Below are 25,211 nucleotides of genomic sequence, written 5' to 3'. Positions count from 1 at the left end.
GAATTGTAGAGACATACAGACAGCAGTAGATCATCAAAAACTAGCAGCAATGAGCGAAGGACTGTGGGTATTGTAGTGAGATGAAGCCAAATATCATAGCCTGAGCTAAAGAAACACACTAACATATGAGCATTCATACACATTACAGTATACAGTCCGGAGAGGAAAGAGATTTCAAGTAACCTGGGGAGATGTCGGTTCTGTACAGAAACAACCACTAGGGAGCAGGAGGCTAGGGAGCAGGCGATAAGGAGTAAAGGGCTAGGGAGTAAGGGGCTAGGGAGCATGAGGCTAGGGAGCAGGGGATTAGAACAGCTAGGGAGTAAGGAGATAGGGAGTAAGGGGCTAGGGAGCATGAGGCTAGGAAGCAGGGGATTAGAAGAGCTAGGGAGTAAGGAGGTAAGGAGTAAGGGGCTAGGGAGCATGAGGCTAGGAAGCAGGGGATTAGAAGAGCTAGGGAGCAAGGAGCTAGGGAGTAAGGAGCTAGGGAGCATGAGGCTAGAGAGCAGCAGTGAAGAAGGGCTAGGGAGTAAGGGGCTGGTCATAGGGGCTAGCGTTTATTTCTTGGACAGGGCCCGGTGAGATGTGCTGTAGACCTCCGATTCACTCTGTGGAATCTTGTGTAAAAAAAATAAATAAATAAAAAGAAGAAGAAAAGTGGTGGAATCTCGACTGTCTCTGTGTGTGCTGTCGCCGGGGGTTACAGCGAGGTCTCGTGGGAGAAGCTGAGAGAGGACTCCAACCAGACGCCGTTGGCGGGCTTGTCTGAAGGGCACTCAGTGGGGACCTGCGCCAGAGGACAGAAGGATAGCTTTAATCACAGTCTGGAACTGTCCCCCGACGCCAACCCAGGTAATAACCTCACAGTTTGGCACTGTCCCCCCCACCCTCCATGCCGGGAACCCCACACACCACCCCATTACCCAGACTGCACGTCTCTAAGGCTGGATTGATACAAGACAGCTTGATTAAACTGGAGAACAGAGGGGTAGCCTGGAGTATCGTGTCTCTTGCCCTGAGAACATTTGGCCACTCGTTGGCAGGACACACTGAACAACCAAGCCACACCCCCCAGGCAGGGTCGGGCACATCGGTCGTGGTTCAATTTGAGACTTTCAACGTGACAGACCAGACCACTGGGAGTGACCTTTATTTTGAAAGTCTGTTGGGGGCGATAAATACTTAATAGCGCCAGGAAGTCGTCTCCCTCCCTGCGGTACGAAGGAGGAGGTATCTGAGAGGGGGTCATGTGACTTACTGCTGTGAGGGTTTTGCTGTTGATGCCCATGTTGACGTTGTGCCTCCTCAGCTCGGATTTGATCAAGGCTGAAAACACAAAACAGACGAGGGGAACTGTCACGCAAGACACGAAAAACATGGTATACTTATGCACGTGTCTCGCTCTCTCTTTCTCTCTCACACACACAGACACATACAAACACACACACACACACACACACAAACACACACACACACACACACACTGATAAGAGGGTTTTTTCTGTCACGAGTGCCACAACTATTCTCAGCACAAGGTCATATACATGCCTCAGTTGGTCCTGGTCAGTGTCCGGAGGAGATTACATTACATTTACATTACAGTCATTTAACTGATGCTTTTATCCAAAGCGACTTAAAATAATTGCATTACTTGCCAGAACTCACAATTGCATCTCCTTTCTAAAACAAGCGACTAAGAGCATAATCTAGTGCTGAAGGCAAAGTGCAAGAAAAGCAAACTAAAAATACAATAGGTGCTTCAGAGGGGAGATCCTGGTAGTTCGATCCACTACTGAGGGGCCGGGACAGAGAAGAGCCGTGTCGATCGACCGCAGGGGCCTCGGAGTGATGAGGCAACCAGTCGCCCCCCTTTCTGTGTCTGGCCCAGATCTGTATGCTGTTGTACTAAATAAATGTTGAATCTGATCTACAATTCTCCGACCATTGATTCTTCAATACCATCAATCAATTATTGTATATCACACACACACACACACACACACACACACACACACACACACACACACACACACACACACACACACACACACACACACACACACACACACACACACACACACACACACACACACACACACACACACACACACACGACTGACCTGTGAGGAGTATTCCCAGGAAGATCCAGGCACACAGGAAGAGGTTCCCTGACAGGGGGTTATAATCTGTGGTCAGCCTCCCCTGGATTAAGGTGAAGATAATCCCAAAGAACTGAGGGAGAGGAGAGACGAAGAGAAGGATGACGGACCTACGGTACGACATGTTGGGATGAGTCATCCACGGGGGAACTGTTTCAATCCGCCATCGATAAACCAGATGTACGGATCGTCCGAAACACTTCTTATCGCTTTCCGCTCTGCTAAAATCCTCCAGACAGCTACAGACGGCTACACAGACCCCAGCACTGACAGCAGGACGGACATCAGCGCAGGCCAGACGGCCGGGTGTCCGGTATACCTGTGCGAAGGCGTTGAGCAGGCCGGAGGAGGTCCCCTCCGACTCAGGGTAGGTGATCTCCACTCCAAACTCGAACCCTAGGGGCAGGTAGCCGGTCATGAAGAACCTGTAACAGCAAAGCCCGTTTTGATCATCAGATTTGTTGTCATTCTTATTTTACTCTTGGACTATGTAGGGGTAGTGACTAGGTCAGTTTCACCCAGCTGCCCCTGTCCCTACCCAGGGAGGGAGTGACTAGTTCAGGCTCACCCCATTACATCCTGTGCTTACGCTGCATTCCAGTTGCCTGGGAAGTAAGAATTGGGCGCGGTAGTTGGGACGGACGCCACACGCGAGTTCACCGTGTTCCAGAACCAACGAGGGGAAAAACCCACTTTAGCCCGATCCTTCTTAGCAATACCGGCTCTAGCCAAGTTAGCCGTCGCATACCAGTTGATAACAACGCACCGTGTCGTATTTCACGCGACAAACACCGTAGCAGTAGCTCCGCAGATAGAAGTCGGACAGCACTAATGAGATTAACGAGACACAAATAAGACAGACGTGCCCATAAACAGTATTACGACAGCTTTCACTTATTGTTGACGCGCAGAGAGCAGACATCTTGATTTTCAGGTCGGTGTTGTGGTCGGGTCCGGTCGGGGTAGGTGAGGTTCCCCTTTGTTCCAAGGTGTAAATCCCAGTTCCGTGGGCGTCCAGACTACATTTCTGTCGGGGAACTTGGAAAGTCTGGGTTCCGGAGGCAACTGGAATACACCGTTACTCATGGATGTGGTGACTAGACCAGGCTTACCCCAACACCCCAGCAGTGAAGAACACCAGGTAGATGTTGCTGAGGTCGAGGGTGAAGGTGAACACCACCATGCCCAGGAAGGACAGCACGTACACCAGCAGAGTGGTTATCCTGGAGGGACACACACACACACACACACATGCGCATGCACACACACAAAGTTAGCATGTTTTGGTATCTAGGAATATTCGTCTTAGCGTTTCAGGCCAGACCCATCAGGTCAGATCTGGGTCTCTCTCTCTCTCTCTGTCTCTCACACACACTCACACACACACACACACACACACACACAGTATTTCAGCTCCTCTACACACACCACAAACACACACTCGCCCCAAGAGGCCTCGCACATCAGTCTCTGAGTGTGTCTGGGCTTTGTGTCTGTTGGCCTATCTGTGTGTGTGTGCCTGTGTGTGCTTGTGTGCTTGAATGAGTGTGTGTGTGTGCTTGAATGAGTGTGTGTGTGTGTTTGAGTGTGTGTGTGCGTGTGAGAGTGAGTGAGTGAGTGAGTGAGTGAGTGAGTGAGTGAGTGAGTGAGTGAGTGAGTGAGTGAGTGAGTGAGTGAGTGAGTGAGTGAGTAAATGAGTGAGTGAGTGAGTGAGTGTGTGTGTGTGTGTGTGTGCGTACTTGTATGTCTTGCTGTAGTCCAGCCACAGGCCACAGATGATGGATCCCACCATGCCGGCTACCACCAGCGTCAGCCCGATCCTGCCAGCGTTCAGCTCCTGGTGCTGAGGGCGGGATGGGGGGGGGGGGGGGGAGGAGAGAGGAGAGAGGAGAGAGAAGAGAGGAGAGAGGGAGGGCAGAGTGCAGACGGGGAGGCGTGGTGGCAGGAGAGGAGGCATGGAGAGAGGGCAGAGGGGCGGAGGTTAATTAGGTGAGTACATCAGGTTCTCCACACTTCCCTGGGAGATCATTTCCGTTAGGGCTAGTGTGCCAGTGAGTTTCCCGACTCTAAACCCTTCAAAAGGCCTTGGGAATCTCAAATCTATATCTGTATGTAGGCGTTAACCCCAACCACACAGACCTCCAACCAAAGGCTATCCATAGATCCTGCTGATTAAGCATCTAGGAACTAAGAACAAAGAGCAGTCATTACAGTATACAGTATGTCAACAGAGAGAGAGAGAGAGAGAGATAGATAGAGAGAGAGATAGAGAAGGAAGGAGGAGATACAGAGAGAGAGAGGGAGGGATGGAGAAAGAGAAATTGAAAGAGAGAGAGGGAGAGAGAGAGAGAGAGAGAGAGAGAGACAGACAGACAGACAGACAGACAGAGACAGACAGACAGACAGACAGATAGACAAGGTTCCCAGAATCCTGTTTGTCTCCCACCCACCCCAGGCCCAGACTGACTCTCTCAGGATGAGTAGCAGGCATGTATGAACAGTGGCTACAGTCAGGGATGTGCTGTTTGGTTTTAAAAACCCTGACAGACTAACCCCCCCCTTTTCCTTTGTTGTAGTGGCGGTTGTGGTAGTGGTATGTGTTCTGCTCTTTTTGTTTAGTCAGTGTTTGTGTCATCGTCTTCGGTGTTGTTTTGTGTTGTGGATTTTTTAGTTGTTGTCACTGTAATTATTGTTTCTTGTGATGTGCCTTTTTGTTTATGAAAATACAAAGACAAATAAAAAAAGATAAATGGAAAAACAACAATATCATAATATCATATTACTTCCTCTTATCTCTCCACTGTTTCCTACATTATTTCTCTTTCTCCCTCTCTGTCCCTCTATCTATCTCCTGTCCTGTCTCCATTGAACAGACTTTTAAACTAGAAGTGCTTCCTTCTGGCCTCTGACATTTGTTTATCGGTCTGTAACTGTTTTTGATCCTGTTTATTTATTGCTTTGTTGTCTTATTTTATTGTATATTTATTATTTATATTATACATATATATTTATATTATTTATTATTGGTTATTATTTGTGTTTGCTTGTGAACTCGTCAGCATTGAAAGTGAGGGAAACCTCAATTGCTCTACGAGTATAAATAAAGGTTTGAAATGAAATGAAACTGAAAGCATGTCTCTCCCTAGGAACTGTTATTGTTGTCAGGGCAGGGGAGTGAAAGCAGCCTTTACTGTCATCCATTATCCCCTGAGATAGTCAACACAATCCTATCTCTCCTAACGTTCTGGGTCATGTGACGTTCTGGGTCATGTGACGTCCTCGTACCTCGTAGCAGCTCATGATCATCTGGTTGAGTAGAGTGGACACGGAGTAGAAGGAGCCCGTCATGATTCCTGGAAAGAGAGGGAACACGGAACACTGTGAACACGCCAGCACCATGAACACGCCAGCACTTAACACCACGAACATGCCAGCACCATGAACACACCAGCACTTAACACCACGAACACGCCAGCGCCATGAACACACCAGCACTTAACACCACGAACACACCAGCACCACGAACACACCAGCGCCATGAACACACCAGCACTTAACACCATGAACACGCCAGCACCATGAACACACCAGCACTTAACACCACAAACACACCAGCAACATGAACACACCAGCACTTAATACCATGAACACACCAGCACTTAACACCACGAACACACCAGCGCCATGAACACACCAGCACTTAACACCATGAACACGCCAGCACCATGAACACACCAGCACTTAACACCACGAACACACCAGCAACATGAACACACCAGCACTTAATACCATGAACACACCAGCACTTAATACCATGAACACACCAGCACTTAACACCACGAACACACCAGCGCCATGAACACACCAGCACTTAACACCATGAACACACCAGCACCATAAACACACCAGCACTTAACACCATGAACACACCAGCACCATAAACACACCACCACTTCACACTGTGAACACGCCAGCACCATGAACACATCAGCACTTAACACCACGAAACACACCAGCACGAGACACCATGAACACACCAGCACGTACTGTAACACCGTGACCACGCCAGCGCTTAACACCGTGAACACACCAGCACGTAACAATGAACACAGCAGCGCTTAACACCATAAACACCCAAGCACATCATGCAGAAACAAACAAACAAAGCAGAAATAAACAATGAAGCTCTCTGGATGTCCTGGACCAGTGAGGCTTGAATGAGCTGTGAGTGTGACCAAACCGGTTGGGGGGGACAGTATGTAAAAGTATGCCCCTGGGCGGGGTGAGACTGGGACTGACTGGCTGGCTATTCCCTCAGGCTAAACAGTTAGTTTAGGCACCACGGTAGTTGTGTGTTTGTGGTGATCGGAAATTGGACGTTTACCAAAACAACACGGGGGCGTTTAAGGAAACACTTGCGTATCCGTAAGATGGTGGGGATGCGTCTTGGTGTGCCACAGAGTAGTTAAAAAATGTATTGGCTTCCGGAAAGGTGTGGTACTAGTATGTTTTCTGTCAGTAATGTGAACTTAATGCATTTTGTTGGCTATTGAAGTATCAGCGTGTAGGCTAATACAAAATTCAAACTATGGCAACTGGTATAAGCCAACGAGGTGGCTTGGCAAAGGAGACTGGACGCTAAAATGTTTTTCTGAGGACTGCATTGTAGTTCTCCCCCAGATCTACACAAACATCTGAAACACATTTTCTGGCGCCCAAATGCTCTCTTGGTCGCACTCCTGGCTGTTTTCAGCAACCAATCAAATGAATGCCATCTCGGGGAAGATGTGTTGGGTAATAAACCACGTCTTGAATGGATAACCATTGTCTCCTATACAGTAAGTACTCACAAGTTGCAGGTCCCCACTCGTAATGGTGCCCTATACTTTACATGTGAATCCCAACAACTGATCACTTGACACTTTGAGCACCTTGTACCTTGTCTAGACAACAACTGACTCTCCTCTACTGTACACTCGGTTATTGAGCCAACACCTGAGCAATTGAACACCTTACCTATACGATAGACAATAGCAATTGACTCTTGCCTATACAATAGACAACTGACTGTGCACAACTGTATACTTGAACGTTATTTAATTGCAATGCCTATATCATAGACACAGACACAGTCATCCATGATTGGATGGGATAAAAAGATGAGGATGATACTGATAGTCTACTAGACTACGGATAGTAAATTGCCAGTTTGAGAACCTTAAATGTCTAGTCGAGTACCCAGGACTGGAATGAGGAACTGATTAGTAGTACTGATAAGATACCGTAAGGTCAAGCGATGACAAGAATTCCAATGTACCTATCCGTGATCAGTGAACCATCAGTGATTTTCTTGATGGCTTATTACACATGATAAATAAACTTTCTATTCTATTCTAGACGATCAAGCAAGAAAATGTTTAATTAGTTGGGCTAGCTTGTAGAAGCTAGCCCAACTTGTGATATTCAAACTATTTCTTTCTTTCTTTGAGTTCTCCCCACTTTTTTGAACCTCAACTAGTTCTTCATACTTTGTGCTAGAAACTTAATTCAAACTTTAAAATGTTCATGATGTTTAGCTGTTTCAGGGATCCATTCAGATTTTTTATATTTTTTATAGTTTTTTAGTCATTTAACTTTTAAAAATATTTTTTGTCCCATTGAAACTGCTTGAAACTGCTTTTGGAATGTTCAGTATCATTATGCTTTTAGCGTGGTGGCAGCAGTTGCTTTGAAAATATTCACACATTAAACTGCTAAAAACATGTAAACTGCTGGCACTCCTATAGTTTTGACAGCTCACACAGATATTATATATCAAAATGTTCACACAACTGTGCTGATTCGTACAATGTAAGTATCTAAGCTATGTGACTTATAGTTTTCACTGTATGACGATTTGTTCGGCAACTGCGCTCCCTATTGAAACGTATGGCACCTCACTCTAACTTTTGATCTGTTAATTTTGCATTTTTACCCTTTATCTAACTTGTCACTATGCCTACAGTTTAAACAGCTCATACATATATTAAATATTGAAATGTTCACACAACTGTGCTGATTTGTACAATGTAAGTATCTAAGCTGTGCGACTTATAGTTTTCGCTGTATGACGATTTGTTCGGCAACTGCGCTCCCCATTAAAACGTATGGCGAGTGAGTCAGCGAATTCTGTGTGTTCTGTGCTTTGGTGCTGTAGAGCTGCTGCGCTGTGGTTGCTATGGTGACAGTTCACATATTCTTGAGCTAGCTGTGACTGCTAAAAAGATGTTGGTGGCTTGTCATCGAATTCAATATCCTGTTATAGGCGTCATAGTTCTTAAGTTAACTTGCATCAGCACCCTCATTAGTCTACTTGAATTCTAACCCTGTTTGTACTGTAACACTACTTTCGTTATATTTATTATTATTGGTAGTGCTAAGTTATATTTGTAGCTATAATAGTAATAGCAATTGAATTTATAGTAGTTACAGTATATGTACAGTAGTTATAATAGTACTGGTAGTAGTTGTTATATACCCGAACTCTAACGGTAAGGTTACTGTTAACCCTAATACTACTGTTAACCCTTACATCACTGCAGTGATGATCTGTTAATGTAGGGTGATCCTCTCAACAGACATCCTTTTTATAACAACAGTAGTAGCATTCACCTCAACTTCCATACCAACACCTCCAACAACTACTATGGTAGCATTTGTATTCCTACCTTCCATCCTTAGGCTACTAACTTCCATCCTACCATCCTTATATTGAAATACATATTCAGAATGACATTCAGACTGTAAACTAATATTTATACCTTTTTTTTTTTAGCTATTGAGCTTATTAAAATGATGATTCATGAGATGTTTAATCTATTTTTTAGTGTATTACAAGCAGTAGTTTTTTATATTTATATTGACATTTATTTAGATAGTACAGGAGACAATAACTATGCATTAAAGATGCATCTCTTTGACCACATTCTGTTCTCTGGAACGTTTTATTTAACTTATTTATTCAAAAATAGTTCCTGAGTCCCTGCTCATCATCCGCGGTACCAAGAACGGATGAGCTATCGTGAGTTAGCAGGCTGCTTGGTCGGTACAGCGACAGTTAGAAACGGTGTCTGCGGACTAACTGTTGTTGGGAAGACTTCCTGGTCTCTCTCTGGTCTTACCGTAGCTGACGAGCAGCAGGATGAAGGGCTTGTTCCTGATCAGGTTGATTATGGACTGTCTGTAGGAGTAGTCCTCCGGGGGTCCATCGGGCAGGACAGCCTGGGCCTGGCTGGGGGGCAGGGGAGGTCGGTCCTTTACGACTGAGGGGGGGGCGAGAGGGGGGACATCATGGTACAGACACATGACAGTCATGCACTTACAGCTCCCTTTATGGCTGTTTACGGCAGAATTCATTTTTTACTGTTTCAGGAGCAACCAGTATCTATGACTCCACTGGATCTTTTCTTTCTCTCTCTCACACACACACACACACGCACAAATATACAGTACACTGGCACACATACACATACGCACACATACATACATTCATGCATGCAATAACAGTATATGCACACACAGACATATGCTCTCTCTCTCCTTGCCTACAGTGGCATGGCCGTGTACTAGAAAGCGTGCTGTACTGTTCACACAGCAGATGCTGAGCTGAGGCATAGGGGGCTACAGAGACCGAATGATGTTACTCTACATCCATATGGCCCATGTCCACACACACACACACACACACACACACACACATACACGCACACACACACAGAATGGGTCAAAACTGTAGGCTGTGAACACAAACACAGAGAAGCACCTACTTTCACCTCTCCAATCAGGAGATTCTCCTCTAGAGAGAGAGAAAGGGAGAGAGAGAGAGATAAAGAAGAGAGAGAGAGAGAGAGAGAGAGAGAGAAGAGAGAGAGAGGAGAGAGAGAAGAGAGAGAGAGGAGAGAGAGAAGAGAGAGAGAAGAGAGAGAGAAGAGAGAGAGAAGAGAGAGAGAAGAGAGAGAGAGAAGAGAGAGAGGAGAGAGAAGAGAGAGAAGAGAGAGAGAATAAAGAGAGAGAGAAGAGAAAGAGAATAGAGAGAGAGAGAATAGAAAGAGAGAGAATAGAGAGAGAGAATAGAGAGAGAAGAGAGAGAAAGAGAGAGAGAGACCCCGGACACGGAAATAATTAATCTGCGCATCTCCGCTCACCTATGACAGTCAGTACAAACAGAACCGTGGACACCACTGCCGTCCCGTAGAACATGACGCTGATGTTCCGGCCCGTCAGGTCCTCCGCCTCCGTCCCATTGAGCGTGGCGCCGCTGGCGTTCCGACCCGTCGCCTCCAGCTCGCTGAGCGTGTTCGGAACCAGGACGGGAGGGAGCAGGAACCCAATGGCTGTCCCCAGCTGCAAGACAATAACAATAACATCAATACAAAACAACACACAATGCTATTGTAACCAGGGTTGTCACCTGGGTGTCATAGGTCACCCGGCGCATCATAGGCCTAATGTAGGCTACCCAACCGATACGTTCACTTTATCACTCAAGAATGACTATTAGACTATGATTCACAATTTCTGACTCACATGTCTGACTCATTCGGGTTGAGTCTGACTTCCAGGCAATCTCAACACACTGCTACAGTATACATTGTAATACTTCAATAAGCTGCTTATTACTCCACGTCCTCCTTCACACCCACCTGGTTACCCAGCACGGCGGTTGCGCATGCCGTGGACACCTCCTTGGGCCCGAACCACACCGAGGCTATCCTCGAAGGCAGCCCGAGGATGAACACCTGAGCCACGGAGCAGATCACCTGCGCGGCCATCGTCACGCCGAACAGGTCGGGGCGCACGCTGGCGCACTTCACCCACGCTCCCACGCAGTTGAGCCCCGCGCCCATCAGGGCTGTCAGCTTGAGGCCCCTCTTATCCAGGAGCCATGTGGCCGGGAAGATCAGCGGGATGTACGCCACCATGTAGACAATGGAAAGCCAGTCGATCTTGTCGCTGGTCACGCCGTAGTAGCGGCCGAAGATGTTGGCGATGATGCTGTATTGGATCCACTGGAAGGCGTTCACGAGCGAGTACAGGCTGAACACGGCGAGCACCGCGAACCGGCGCCAGTAAAGCTTGGTCTCCAGGCATTTCTCCTCACCAGGAAGCATCGCCTCTTTCTCGTCGGGAGGGATCTCCCGCTCGAGCGCCTTCGAATCCAGCCCGTTCAGTCCCGCCGCTCCATTCGGTAGATCTGGGTACCGATCGCCGTCCGGCACTACTCCCGCGAGCACCGGCGGCTTGCAGACGACGTCAGGTGCGTTGTCACAGCGCAGATGCTCCTGCACGAGCTCCCCGGCCACCATGACGGTGATGATGCGCCTACGTCTAAAGAGAGAATCCTACAGTCTATGGCGAGGATTATTCAAAGTAACGTTAGCTTATGGATCCTTCATTAATGTAACAGGTTGACATATTCTTTACCTCTATAATGAATCTATTATCGCGCTAGCGTGTCGGCTGGTCTTTGTCTCCCGGTCCTGCCGCACGGCTTGCCCAGATCTGAATGAATGTGTCGGTGCCGCTTTTGTGCTGATCCGCTTGTAGGGCAGGGCTAGTACAGTTCATCAGACAGCTCACACACGGAGGCCTGCCGATGATGGCGACCAATCAGAACGCTCCATAGAAGGGCTGTCTCTTCTGGGCTGTCCTTGATGCTCAGCACGTGAAAGTGTTGTGTTTCCTACGAGTATGCTGCTGTATCGGAAAGCAAGTGCAAATGAGCTCCAATAGCGCCTCTGAAACATTAAAACAATTATATCTTTTACCCTCTTACGTCCACAGGCCGATTTCAAATCAACCCATACGAACCTATAGGCTACTGAAATCAATTGTCCACTCTCCGGCCACATTTTCATCCGAAAAGTGTATAGTGGTTTGGGGCTGTTTCAAATGTCACAATCATATATCATGGTCATTAACATATCTTTCAATGATACGCTGTCACTCAACCAATTACCATTATAGAAATTGTCACATGTGGCTCACATGGTCCTCCCATTGTCTGGCCTAATCCTAATCTAGTTTTACCCAAATCTGGTTATCCTCACTCGATCTAGTCTGTAGTAGCCTACAAATCCATGTGGTGCGAAACTATCCACATCAGTAGATAGTTAGATAGCTAGATAGGCTCGATATGTTTTTATTAGCCTTAAAGGACTAACTGATTTGACTGAGATAACGAAACATAATTAAATAATCATAATTAACATATACATCATACATTATAATGTTATAGTCTAACAATATTGCATATTGAAGTAGGCTAAATAAATAAATAAATACATTGTATAATGTTAGGTGATAGGCTACTTCTACGTCGCCAAATGTTTTTAAAATTGCATTATATTATATATATATATATTAGTGCTAAGAACAACATATAGTCATTAAACAAACAAACAAAACAATAGCATCAGGCCTATGATAACCGAATACTTCACGTCACAGTGTGCATATATGCGCATGGCCTGTAGGCTACTTTCTCATGTTTCTGGATCCATGGAAACCGGACGGTAAACTCATTTGATCTCTTCCACAGGTTGTCTTTTGACCGTTGACCGCTGTTGGTGGTCACCAGAGAAACCAGCAAACATGTCCCGACCCAAAGAGGAAGCCCTGTTGGAGCTGAACATGAGGAGAGAGACGTGGTGCAGGGTGGAGGCGGACAGTAAATTCTGGGAGCGCGCGGAGAGGAGGCATTTCGACTGTCATTTACAGAATACCTGCGACTTCAAGTCTCTGTTGGCCGTGACAACTGAGCCGAGGGCCGCCTGGGTGGGACATGTCAACAAATACCCCCAGAGAAAACACTTCGAGGAGAGCTGTGAGTATAACCAAGGAATTGCTGCGTAAAACGCATTATTTAAAAAATAAATAAATAAAAGTATGACCATCTATATAACAATTAACCATGTTGTTTATTTCTGACACTGAATCGTCTTTTTTTCCTCTTTTCAGACAAAGCACATCTGGTTTGAACCACAGAATCCCGCCAGCTAACTTGGAGCCTATTTCTAAAATAGATCATGAAGTCTAGTCAACCATGTTTCAATATAAGATACAATAATATAAGTGGTACCCTCTAATATGTCCCTTGGCTTCAGTTTATTTCATAGTCAGTTCATTTGCGTGATATGACATATTTATTACACAAAGTCAAAAGGATCTGTAAGATGTGTTCGCTACTGTGGAGGAGGTGGTTTGGAACCAGACTTTTGTGATGAGACAGCTGACCAACTACCATCAGGCCCTCCTTGTGGTCTGAGGTCAATATCTCTCTTTAATTCTCATTAAAGTTATCACATAGTAGCCTAGAAGCGCAGCTCTAAACCACCTCCGCTACACTTGTCCCATGTCGTGTCACTTCCTGATCCTGGGGAAGAGCCTGAGGGCGTTGTGGGAGGTGGCCTGCCGGACTGTCTGAGGGGGCAGGCCCTTCACCTGGGCGATGTACTCACAGGACAGACGGATGTTACAGGGCTCATTCCTCACCTGAGGGGTGGGGGGGGGGGGGGGGGGGTAAAGAGGTCATAAGTCCTCATGTATACTCATCTCTGGACATACACGTTTGCCTGGGCCTGGGGCAGCAGAGTACCTGTTTGTCTGGACCCAGGGCTGGAGAGTCTGTCTCCAGGCAGATGTGTTCCAGAGGAATCTGCTTGATCAGCTTGTCTCTCTGTTATAATGGTTGTTACACAGTATTACGAGTTAGTGGTGTAAAGTAACTTAGATACTGCACTCTAGCCAGCAACTTTTACTTTTTACCACATGAAATTTCGAGCAAAATGATCTACTTATTACTCTACTACATTTCCCAAAGGCTTCTTGTTACTCAATTCATTTCATCCTGCCAGCAAGTACCATTCCAAAACAACAGGTCTTGTCCAACAAAAACAGTCTCTGAAACATGCGAGGTCATTGGCCATGGACAGTACAGACTCACTTTGTGATGTTGCTTGTTCAGTGTTTCCCCAACCCCCCAAAAAAAGCCTCATGCCAAAAGTTATGATTCTAAACTGAAATAAAATAACCTTTGTGATGAACAAAACTAAACTGAAACTAGAAACATGGGGTCCAAAACTAACTGGAATAAAATAAAAACTATTCTTTTAAGTTTCTGTCTTCCGATCGATCAAGTGCACCATTATATTTTCAAATTCTTTACCCAATTCGATGTAGTTACATTTAAAACATCATGTGGCCTTCCTCTGGCAATTGAAACATTGTTAACAACAAAACATAAAGTTACCTCTAACACATTTCTCGCATGTACACTAAAATTACTAAAACTCAAATGACAGAATGATGGAAAATAAAAAGGATATAAACAAAAAGCAACTTTGGAAAGTAAATGTAACTCAACATAATTTGAAATGGCAACTGAAAACAAAATAGAAATGAATACACCAAACTATAATAACCCTGCTAATGGCTTCAAGCTACAACTGCACAGTATGCAGTTATATGTTGCTCTGTACATCTGCAGTCCACAGTGGTTATATAATAGTTAAATATAAGTGCTGACAATAGTCTCACTATCCCCCCTGGTCTCATTACAGTGCCTGTGTTCAAATTGCACATTCACTTTTACACTTTTATGTTTTTTCCAGAAATGCACACTGAAGCATTCCAGTCCCAGTAAAGATTATATATATACAGTACAGATATGGATAAAAAACTCTATAAGGAAGTGGTGTAGCTGTGCCAACTCTCGTTAGCTACATGACTGGATGAGACCTGATAGGTGTACGATCACATTAAGGAATGACTGGAAGAACCCAAGGCCAAGTCTCATCAGTCTCATCGATTCCTTGAGGGCTCTCCCCTCACCTCGTTCTCAAACTGCACTGGAGGAGAAGATCTGAAGTCCCTCCCCTTGGTCTCCCTCCTCCAATGTGTTTTTCGAGAAGGAGGCAAGGACAGAGGACGCAAGAATCAGACAGTTGAGTCTCAGCCCACCCAGGTATCGCTATCGATCCATGACTGCGTGTTGTGCTGGGTTCAGACACGACTTCGGGGGACTTTGATACAAATTCATCTAGTCTTCTCATAAGGTTCCACTCAGCAAGAAGCTGCTGTATCTGAGCGCCCCGGCTGTAGACCCACCTGTGTGTTTGCGCGGACGGCGGGTGGGAAGGAGAAGAAGTATCCGGCCTGGACCCCCTCCAGGGCCACCGAGGGCCTCCCTGCGAAGTTGTGCAGCAGAGCTTGACTGACACCTAAGAGGGCGTTACGGGGCGTTAGGGTGCCATCTGCGTTAAGAGCTAGGCCTCACGAGGGCGCATCCTCATTAGGGCGCACTGTCCGGGGGGAGTTATTTCAAATGTCCACACACAATTAAACAGCTTGAACTTGACTATTTTACGACGCAGCCCTCTCGCACAGACTGCGCCCTTAGGGATTCCAGAGTGGGAACGCACAAAGAACCAGACCCCATGACTCAACTCAGGCTGTAGCAGATTTCTCCTCGTTTCATTCTGCTGGTTTGAACTTACTGCACGTTTGCGCCCCCCCACACACACACCTGACCTCCCCCGACATATGCATGTTACCTAACAGCATAATCTATGAGCCATGAAGTGCTGTTTATTACGGTCTGAATCACAAGACTTCTGTTCTTACAATCACCCTGTAAAAGGAAAGCTGAAATGCCATTTGACACCACTGAGACAGTGTTTTGGCATACTGGTACGAGAGACCCACCCTGTTCCTTCATGGTGGCTATGGTGACCTTCGCCGCTGATCTGGAGTGCACATTCCTGTGGGAATAGGAGGTAAAATGTAATCAGTGTGGGTCTGCAACACGGGAGGGAAACTATTTTAAAAGTGACAGGCTAGCATTCTGATAGTTCCTGAAGGACTTTCTATAAAGCCCCCCTCGTATCTCGAATAAAGCCCCACTCGTATCTCACTCTCAAGGCCACGTCTCTCCCGAGGCCCCACGTCTCATCTAGCGCCTACCCTCCTCTGGCCCGACGGCGTGAGCCAGAGACGGTGCGACGGGAAGCCGTGGCGGACTCACACGGGCACGCCCAGATCTTTGGCCACCTGCAGCTGCTTGGCGAACACAGCCAGCTGCTCCTCTCTCTGCTGGGACGTCGGGGTGAACCACGGAGTGAAGTCTAGTCCTATCTGTAATCACAGAGATTCATACAATCACAAGATATAGTTCTGACAAAGACGATGTCTAACTTTACTTGAGTCATTCCTGGTAAATAGTAACCTGTGTACCAGTGAGATGAACCAGTCCACCAGCGAGGTGAACCAGTGCACCAGTGAGCTGAACCAGTCCACCAGTGAGATGAACCAGTCCACCAGTGAGCTGAACCAGTCCACCAGTGAGCTGAACCAGTGCACCAGTGAGATGAACCAGTCCACCAGTGAGCTCGCTGAACCAGTCCACCAGTGAGCTGAACCAGTCCACCAGTGAGCTGAACCAGTCCACAAGTGAGCTGGCTGAGCCAGTCCCCCAGTGAGCTGAACCCTAGCCCCTCCTCTCCCACCCAGCAGTTCCAGCACAATAACACATGACTGAGCTCCACATCCCACTGGGATCGCACTGTGGCCTGATTCACTGGTAAGGTTGTTGACTTAGTCCTGAAACCAGTCTCTCTAGAAACAACAATCCTCCAAGGCAGGCACACATTCCAGACCAAAGCCCAGGGCCCTTTTCTAATACTATCTGCATCTAGAGATATATCCTTCCTACCTACCTACCTTCCTTCCTTCCTTCCTTCCTTCCTTCCTTCCTTCCTTCCTTCCTTCCTTCCTTCCTTCCTTCCTTCCTTCCTTCCTTCCTTCCTTCCTTCCTTCCTTCCTTCCTTCCTTCCTTCCTTCCTTCCTCCCTCCCTCCCTCCCTCCCTTCCTTCCTTCCTCCCTCCCTCCATTGGAGAGATCACTGGTCCGACATGACTGCATTGGTAACAGCTTTAGACGAGTGCATGCTTTCACGTAACCCTAGATCAGAGATGGCCTAAAGAAAATTAGCATAGAAGAAAGGATGCAGTTTTCTGAAACGGAGCCCATGTGGAGATCGTTTCAGCGTATTAGTGTAAGCCGAGGAGAAGCGTTGGTGATTTGAAAAGATATTCTAACAAGACTTCACATTAAGATTAGCGAAAGGAGCTCAAGCTATAATGAGCATAATCCTTGTTGCTTCACAGAAGTCACATCATCTGGAAGTCACTGACACAGGGTTGGGACCCAGTGAGTGTGTGAGTGTGCGCACGTTGAGGATGAATTCTAGACCACAAGATGTCCATCTAGGGTTTGGTGGGCAAGTAGCCTGTGACAGAAACGTTCCGGTAGACCAACGCACTTTTGAGTGATTTTAAAGCGAGCTTCCAGGTCATTCTGATCGACGGAGAACTGGAGGATCAAAATACAAAGACACATTCAGAGACAGTTTCCTTTATACTCGCAAATAACCAAGGTGTGAGCTCATGCATTGCCTTATCTTAGTGAATATAAGAATCCCTTTCACATATTTCTGGGCATGTTGCCAACTTTGCCTTTCTCTTTATTAAATGGTACTTCCGTTCCCACCTCAAATATTGCTTCCTGTCTGCCACATCTTCCTGAACCGTATTCCGTTTCCATAATGGTCCTATCTATTTTGGACTTTCTGTGACCTTTCACTGCTTGCACCTGCACCCACACCCCTCACATTCACATAAGCAACTGTTATTTAACTGATCTGGTCTCTCTTGAGAATGGGGCCCTGTGTCTCAATGAGATAACCTGTCTAAATAAAGGTTAAATGCATAAAAATAAACAGGCCTCTATCAAATCAATGCAGCAAAAAAACAAAAACATAATTGTTACAGATACATGGAAGTTCATCTTCTTTAGCGTGCGTGTGTGTGTACATTACTGCGTGCCAGGCCATAAAACTTAGTTTTACAGGGTCTGGTGATGTGATCACTGGCTCACTCAAGCTCAGATTTTTCAAATATTATTTCACCAAGGTCCGGATTGACACACACACACACACACACACACACACACACACACACACACACACACACACACACACACACACACACACACACACACACACACACACACAGAGGCCTACCTCCCCCACTGCTACAATGTCATCTCTGTACTTGTAGAACAGCGGCAACGCAGTCTCCAGATCCTGGGATAACAAAAGCAGGGGTTGGAGAGAAGTTAGCGTGTTTTCCTGACCCCGGGAGGGAGCGTGCGAGCGGAGAGGGGGGATTTTGAACAGAGTGCAGAGCGGGTCTTAGAAAAGTCGGCGGGTCGGCCTTCTCTCCCACTCGCATTTCACTCCGGTACCGCTCACACCACCAGTTTAAGAAACATTTACCTCAAGTTTGATTTGAGTTGGGTTGTTATTGTTATTTTTTTTGTAATGGCCGAAAGTATGTGTTTAAGCTAAAATTAAGATGCAGCAAAATACAACGCAGCTCTTTTTGTTTTTTTGGCGGGTGGGGTTGGCAGGGGGGGCAAGTCGGGGGGAAATCTGGGTGCGATGAGCGATTCTGAGCAGAGAGGCAGGGAGTCTCTTGAGAGCCGAGCGAAAAAGTAGCCCTGTGAGTGTGGAGTAGGGTTAGGGTTAGGAGTGAAAGAGTAGCCCTGTGAGCGTGGAGTAGGGTTAGGGTTAGGAGTGAAAGAGTAGCCCTGTGAGTGTGGAGTAGGGTTAGGGTTAGGAGTGAAAGAGTAGCCCTGTGAGTGTGGAGTAGGGTTAGGGTTAGGAGTGAAAGAGTAGCCCTGTGAGTGTGGAGTAGGGTTAGGGTTAGGATTGAAAGAGTAGCCCTGTGAGCGTGGAGTAGGGTTAGGGTTAGGATTGAAAGAGTAGCCCCGTGAGTGTGGAGTCGGGTTAGGGTTAGGGATCCTCACCGCTCAATGCCGCCCACAAGCTCCGCCTGTGTAGCCCTCTGTTTCTTAAATGCCACAGTCATCATTCATCTCTACCGCAAGGCTGTAACCACCCGCGAAACTAAAGCCAGCCCTAGAAAGACCTTATTCCTCACTCAAGCATGGCTCACCGAACCACCTCTGTTACACGCCTTTGGAAACCAGACTTGTGTTTCAATGAACTGTTGAAACACATGGCACTGGCTGAGACAGAGTTTTCCTACCTTTAGCGTCACCCTGCGCTGCTCTGGGCTTCCCCACCCCTGGACAGGATGCAGTCCTACACATGGTGCGACCAGCTCTGGGTAGCTGAGAGAACAGTGGTGAAACAGCCACTCCAGTCTCAACATACTACACAAACAGAAGACTATCTCCCTGGTGTGAAAAAAACACCAGAGTGTGGGGAGGGCTCTGCTGTCAGAAAGCTGCTGGAGGTCCTGGGAACATTTGAGCAAATGTATCCAATGGTTATTGACTCCAGCTATCAGGGATATTATTTTGAAAACCGTATGATCCATCTGAATACCCACTATTACAGGTTTAGCCACTGGCTGTCAAAGTTTGAGGAATTTGTTCATTTTAATGAGACAAACCTTTTAGACAGTTGGATAACTCTCTCAAACTCACTGGCCTCCTCGGTGACGGAGACGAGAGTTTGGACTCCGGCCTGAAACATAACACATGACAAACTGTCCAATCAAAGTCTATGTAGGGCCAATGAAAAGTGTAATGTAATTGCTGTTGTTGTTGTTGTTGTTGTTGTTAATGTTGATGTTATGCAACCATGGATGTGCTATGTCTGTTTACCTCGTTGGTTCTCTTGATTACATCATCTAAGTCCTGTAGAGGATAACATAAAACAGGTCAACTTACAAGTGCAGGGCTGCCAAGTTCGACCAAAAGTTGTGGAGTGAGATTTTTTCACTTAGTCACAAGCACCCCCCCTGATCCTTACAGTAATGCTATTCTAAATCACACAAGCAGACTAGCTACTAGCCTACTCAGCACTCCGATCCCATACACGTTACTCAGACCACAACATACCTTGAAAAATTCGTGTGCTGAGATGTGGCAGTGACAGTCAACAAAGCCACCATCCATTGAAATCCAAGACAATTTGCATTGAGGGTTTTGTAGTGGGCAAAGCTGTCAATTCAATCCCGTCTTTCCCGAGTTGGTGTTTACGGAGCAGCGGAACCCTTAAAGCTATTTTACTGTTTCTCGTACACATCTTTGCGGTAGGACCTGTGATGCGTTTCCGCTTCCTGGTACATTCGAAATATTTGGCGCTAGGTTTGGAGCTCGAAAACTGTGAGGCTTCAACTATGGAAGAACAGGATTTAAGGGTGAAGCTATCCTCGAAAAAGGTTGTTGTAGAGCAAATTAATAAATACAAAGAACTGCTGAAGAAGTCATTCGATGGTCAAACAGGGATACCCGAGGAGTCCAAGCAACTGCTGCTGCAAGAGTTGCTAACGGTGGGTCAATGGATTGTTTACGTTTTAGCTAAGGTTAGTGCTGACGTTACGTTAGCAAAGTTAGTTACATATCATAGCTTACATGCTCAACCTTTGCAGGTAGCTAGATTTGTTTTCTTTCCATTACTGATGCGAGCTGCTTAGCTAGTTACAGTCATGCGATGAGTGAGCTAGCTAATCTTGTTTGATGTTTTGTAGAACTTCGAGACAGCAGTTCAAGACAACGTGCTGATCAACGGACAACCGTGGGAAGATGCTCCGGAAGGTGTGGTCAGGTGTCATCTAATTATCTAATTATCTAACTATCTAACTAATTAGCTAGCTAGACAGGTAACACCACGTCTCCCAGCCATAACATCTGCCTCACGCATGCAAAAGTAACGTGCATGTGAAATCTGTCTAACTAACAACACAGTATTCAGTAGGACAGCAGGGTGTGGATTGGCCAGAGAGACGGGAGACATTAGAGATGGTTGCTAGTGAGTACATATCCTGATCAGACTAAATGAATCAAATGTCCAGCAGTTTACTCTTATTGACCACCCACCACAGCACTAACTGTCTGTCTGGTGTTCAGAAGCAGGGATGTTGTTAGTGCAGTTCTGTTTCTCTTGCGCCCTCTAGAGGATGAGTCCATTTCCCTTGACAACCTCCTGGACGAGCACATCGAGAAAACCGCCAAGAAACGTCGCAAATGCCCCCAGGAGATCCTTCCCCATGTCGTACGCTCCCTGAAGGCTGAGAGGAAGCTCATGGTGGGTCACGTGTATAGAATAAGAATAGCTAACGTTACCACAATCCACCTAGTCCCTCTGGTGTGTCTGGAACTCGTATCACTATCACATGGGTGTGATAACGGTAGTTTATTATAATGACTATAAATAGTAGTCGTTTGTACAACGCTAATGTTAGGCCTTTAGATGTCACTGTGTTACAAGTTACCACAACCTAATCTCACACTTTGCCAGTCCATGCATTGGAGCTGCATGTGTGACTGCGTCGATAAACTGATGGACGTTATGGTGTCGTTTATAGGGGATGTACGAACAAGCCGTGAAGCCCCAGGAGGTGGGGAAGATCCCGGATCAAGGTGAACACCTGCAAACAGCCTACCTTCAGTTAACCTCTCTGTTCCCTCTATCTCTCTCTGACTGGGATCTCTCTCTCCTCTCTCTCTCTCTCTCTCTCTCTCACTCTCTCCCTTATTTGCCCTGGAGAGATTCTTGGATAAAAATAAAAAAAACTTTAACTAAAGTCTTTGTCTCTGTTGTGTTTCCAGAGGGTATCATGTCTGAGCTGTCAGCAGCAGTGCCTGGGATGTTCAAACAAGCCAGCTCTGTGATGAAGGTCACTAACACGGCAGTCTCCCTCTTTGTCCATTCACTCTCATTCACTCCACCTCAACCATAAATGACTATGTGTGTGTGTGTGTCTCCAGTCTCTGCAGGCCCTCCAGCAGCATGCAGAGGGGCTGAGGCAGGTGTTGAACGTGAGGCCGTCTCTCGCGTCTCAGGAGATTCACCAGGAAGTGTTCCACATGGGCTGGCCCAGCGAGCAGTGCTCACTTCTGCCCCCGTCCATCGGCAGAGCCACCAGGACAATCTAAAGAGTGGTGGCGGAGGCCTGAGGCTGTTAGGCTCCTCCCACAAAGAGGCCGGCCGAGTGAGAGATGTGACTCACTGCTGTTCCCTGACCAATGGAGCTAAACAACATATTTGTGATATAATTTAGAAGGATGTGAATAAGCCTGGTTCATTTGAAAACATTCTTAATTTTTTCTTCAGTCTTCATTTTTTTCTTCAATTTGATGGGCTTATACAATATTATGAAAACATATTTTTGATACATTTAACAAAAATACCTTCTTACAAACACCCGTTTAGAGCTATGCCTGACGTCTTTGGGTTGCAGTAGCCTAGACCTCAGTGTGATACAATGGCGCCCTCGCATGGCGAATGATGGGAACTACACTCTGGGTGTCGAGTAAATGTCATGTGACTTCAGAGAAACTCGCATGGCAATTTCAATAAAGAGGCGACAAAAATTGTGAAACTCGCTGTCTTCATGTATTTAAAAAAAATGCTGTACCTGAAATAAAACGTATCTGCGACGATTTGTAGCCTTTCGTATGCAATGACTGACAGCGATTCTAGCGGGAGGGTTCAGAGAGATGAGGTAAGAAATAACGGTAAAATGATTCCGTCAAGATTATGTGTTGACACCTTGCAAGTGTGTCACAGGGTGGCTGGTTGAATTCTCACGTCTTCCCGCCTCCCTCTCGAAATCAAATGGTGAAGAACAACGTTTCCTCATGCTCTTTAATGCATTTTGTGGAGGAACCGATAATGTTGTGAAAAGAGACGTGAGATGCAGCCAATGTGCTGCTGTCTGTGCCGGTCTCTTTAGAGCTCTGGTGATGACGATGATGGGAAGATGAAGAGGGAGAGGAACAGAGTAGCAGCACAGAAGAGCAGAAAGAGACAAACACAGAGAGCTGATGAGCTACATGAGGTGTGTGGATGTGAGATCGTTTTTGTATGCACACGTTTTTTGGTGTCACTCTCTGGGTTCTCTAAAAAATAACTTAAAACACTGACAGAAATGGCTGTTGAAAATGTAGGCTATATTGGATGAACTGACTGATCCGTCCTCCAGGCGTATGAGAGACTGGAGCGGAGGAACGTGCAGCTGAGAAGGGAGGTGGCGTCCCTGACTGAGGAGCAACGCCGTCTGACGGAGGTCCTGCAGGCTCACCAGCAGCTCTGTCACAAACCCCAGGACCCAGGTCAGGACCCAGGGACCCATGAAACACACCAACATGGACCAAATAAACAACAACAATTATTTGTTTATTAGCGCAAACGAAATAAAAACATACAAAACTGATAAATGAGAAAAAACTGAACATAGAGTAGGCTGGTGAAGTTAACTGACAGGCTAGAGGGGCTACATGGTGAAGTGAAATACAAAAGAGGGAAATGTGCTGGAGGAACAAAACAACAGGGGTTTGTCAGGAGGCCCTAATGACAAACACACAACATAAAGTAATACAAGTTAATAAAACAACTAAAGAGGAAAAAACATTTTACTAAAGTGAATAAATGTGCATGTGCAAAAATGTAGTGAAGAGTAATTTACAAGCCTGATATTGCATTGCTTAATTGACCCAATAAAAAATGTATGGTTTTCTTATTGGATACGTTTCTAATAGGGACTGGTAAGATGTTCCAGTAATGAGGTCCTCTGAATCTAAATGAACATTTGGAGAACGTGCTCCTAAGTAGATTAAAGATTATTGGCTGATCATATAGCCTATTGAAATGATTTATTGGGGAATTGAACTGAAATACAGAATGAAAACTGTGGGGGAGTACTTGTGAATAGTTTGAAAAACAAAAAGACAAATTTGAAAGATATTTCAAAAATGGGGAGGATACATAGAGATTGGAATAATGGGGTGGAACTGGTAAATCTGTTGGAAATCGTTTTTTGCAGGATGAGAATACAGTTGAGGTTGCTCTTAAATGTGCCGTGTTCTTATAGATTTTCATCTAGAATAGCTAAAAATTTAGTTACTCGGACCCTTTCTAAGCTGTCATTGGCAATATGTACATTAGGGAAAGTGTTTTTGGCTTGTTGGTTTCTAGGCGTAAACATCATGTATGTACTGTATGTATGAACTTTTCTGTATATTCAGTTATAATTTATTTGCCTTAAACCATGTGTCAACTTTGCTCAATATAGAATAATATCATATAGATCATTTACATAAATAAGAAATGGTAAAGGACCCAGGATTGAACCTCACAGCACACCACAATAAATGACCCTGTAAGTTGAAGAGTAATTGTTCCAAGATTACAAAGTTCCAAATGTTTAGAGCTCTGCTATCCAAAGGCTTTTAAAAGAAGTCTCTTTGGAGAAGTGTTTCTTTTTGATCATCCCCAGGTCTAGACAGGACCACTTTTTCAATCCCACTAGCTAAAAGCTGTGATTGGATGTCTGGCCTGTCTAAAATGGATAGCTATTGGGCTGTCTGGGTTGTTGTTGCGAATGGTTGAGCGGTGTTCAGCCATACAGACTTTAAATGTCCCTTTGTCATTCCAACACAAGCCTCGAAACAGCTACATTTATATCACATGACGACAGAAACCATCGAATTCCATCATCCTTTAGTTCTGGTAAAGTTTTGAAAACCACACCTTGTTGTGGGTGTGTCGGTCGACCCTGACTGGGTTTAGGGAACTTCTCTTTTACCAGAAACAAATGTAGGCTAATGTATATGAGTATTGTGTGTACTGGAGTTTTGTCAACTCTTGAAATATTATAGCCTAAAGCCTAAAGTAATACAGTATTTTTTATAGTTGCTAACCTTTTAATGGTCTATTTTCTTTGATCTCATTTGCATTGTTGTAGGCCTAGTCCTACACAATTTGTACACATCCAATGTATGTAGGCTACTGCACATGTATTCTTCTATATCTACAAATGGCAAATAAAGAGATTTGCATTGATCATGCTTAAAGGCCCCACCCTGACCATTGATGCAGTAAAAATATACATAAGCCACATGCTCTCTAGCTTCACAGAGGAGTAAAACTGTAGTATACACTGACTGCTTGGTTGTAGCTCTGAGGCCTTTATGTGTGTC

General features: G+C 45.8%; 3 protein-coding genes across 3 annotated transcripts; 1 reads left to right on the top strand and 2 right to left on the bottom strand.

The window, feature by feature from the left end:
- Window positions 1–692: 692 nt before the first annotated feature.
- Window positions 693–11,503, bottom strand: flvcr1 (FLVCR choline and heme transporter 1; the record flags this gene model as incomplete). The annotated part of the gene is made up of 10 exons (XM_084454015.1): window positions 693–787; window positions 1,259–1,326; window positions 2,121–2,232; window positions 2,479–2,584; window positions 3,272–3,382; window positions 3,899–4,002; window positions 5,445–5,512; window positions 9,320–9,460; window positions 10,343–10,541; window positions 10,841–11,503. The coding sequence occupies 10 exons, from the start codon at window positions 11,501–11,503 to the stop codon at window positions 701–703; spliced, it is 1,659 nt and encodes a 552-aa protein (XP_084310141.1). The 3' UTR covers window positions 693–700.
- A 1,735-nt stretch (window positions 11,504–13,238) lies between these two features.
- Window positions 13,239–20,267, bottom strand: tatdn3 (TatD DNase domain containing 3). Its single transcript, XM_084453307.1, has 10 exons — window positions 20,127–20,267; window positions 19,890–19,922; window positions 19,676–19,749; window positions 19,307–19,391; window positions 18,277–18,339; window positions 16,222–16,331; window positions 15,903–15,958; window positions 15,306–15,418; window positions 13,795–13,875; window positions 13,239–13,691 (listed from the first exon to the last, which is right to left on the bottom strand). The coding sequence occupies exons 1-10, from the start codon at window positions 20,181–20,183 to the stop codon at window positions 13,560–13,562; spliced, it is 804 nt and encodes a 267-aa protein (XP_084309433.1). The 5' UTR covers window positions 20,184–20,267; the 3' UTR covers window positions 13,239–13,559.
- Window positions 20,268–20,407: 140 nt separating this feature from the next.
- On the top strand, window positions 20,408–22,392 carry nsl1 (NSL1 component of MIS12 kinetochore complex; the record flags this gene model as incomplete). The annotated part of the gene is made up of 6 exons (XM_084454014.1): window positions 20,408–20,560; window positions 20,759–20,825; window positions 21,185–21,315; window positions 21,596–21,650; window positions 21,840–21,907; window positions 21,999–22,392. The coding sequence occupies 6 exons, from the start codon at window positions 20,408–20,410 to the stop codon at window positions 22,164–22,166; spliced, it is 642 nt and encodes a 213-aa protein (XP_084310140.1). The 3' UTR covers window positions 22,167–22,392.
- Window positions 22,393–25,211: the final 2,819 nt, after the last annotated feature.

The sequence above is a fragment of the Borostomias antarcticus genome (genome assembly GCF_949987555.1).
Source record: "Borostomias antarcticus genome assembly, chromosome: 19".
Taxonomy (NCBI): domain Eukaryota; kingdom Metazoa; phylum Chordata; class Actinopteri; order Stomiiformes; family Stomiidae; genus Borostomias; species Borostomias antarcticus.
Note: the sequence above shows the minus strand (reverse complement) of the source record. Positions and strands in the feature narration are given on the sequence as shown.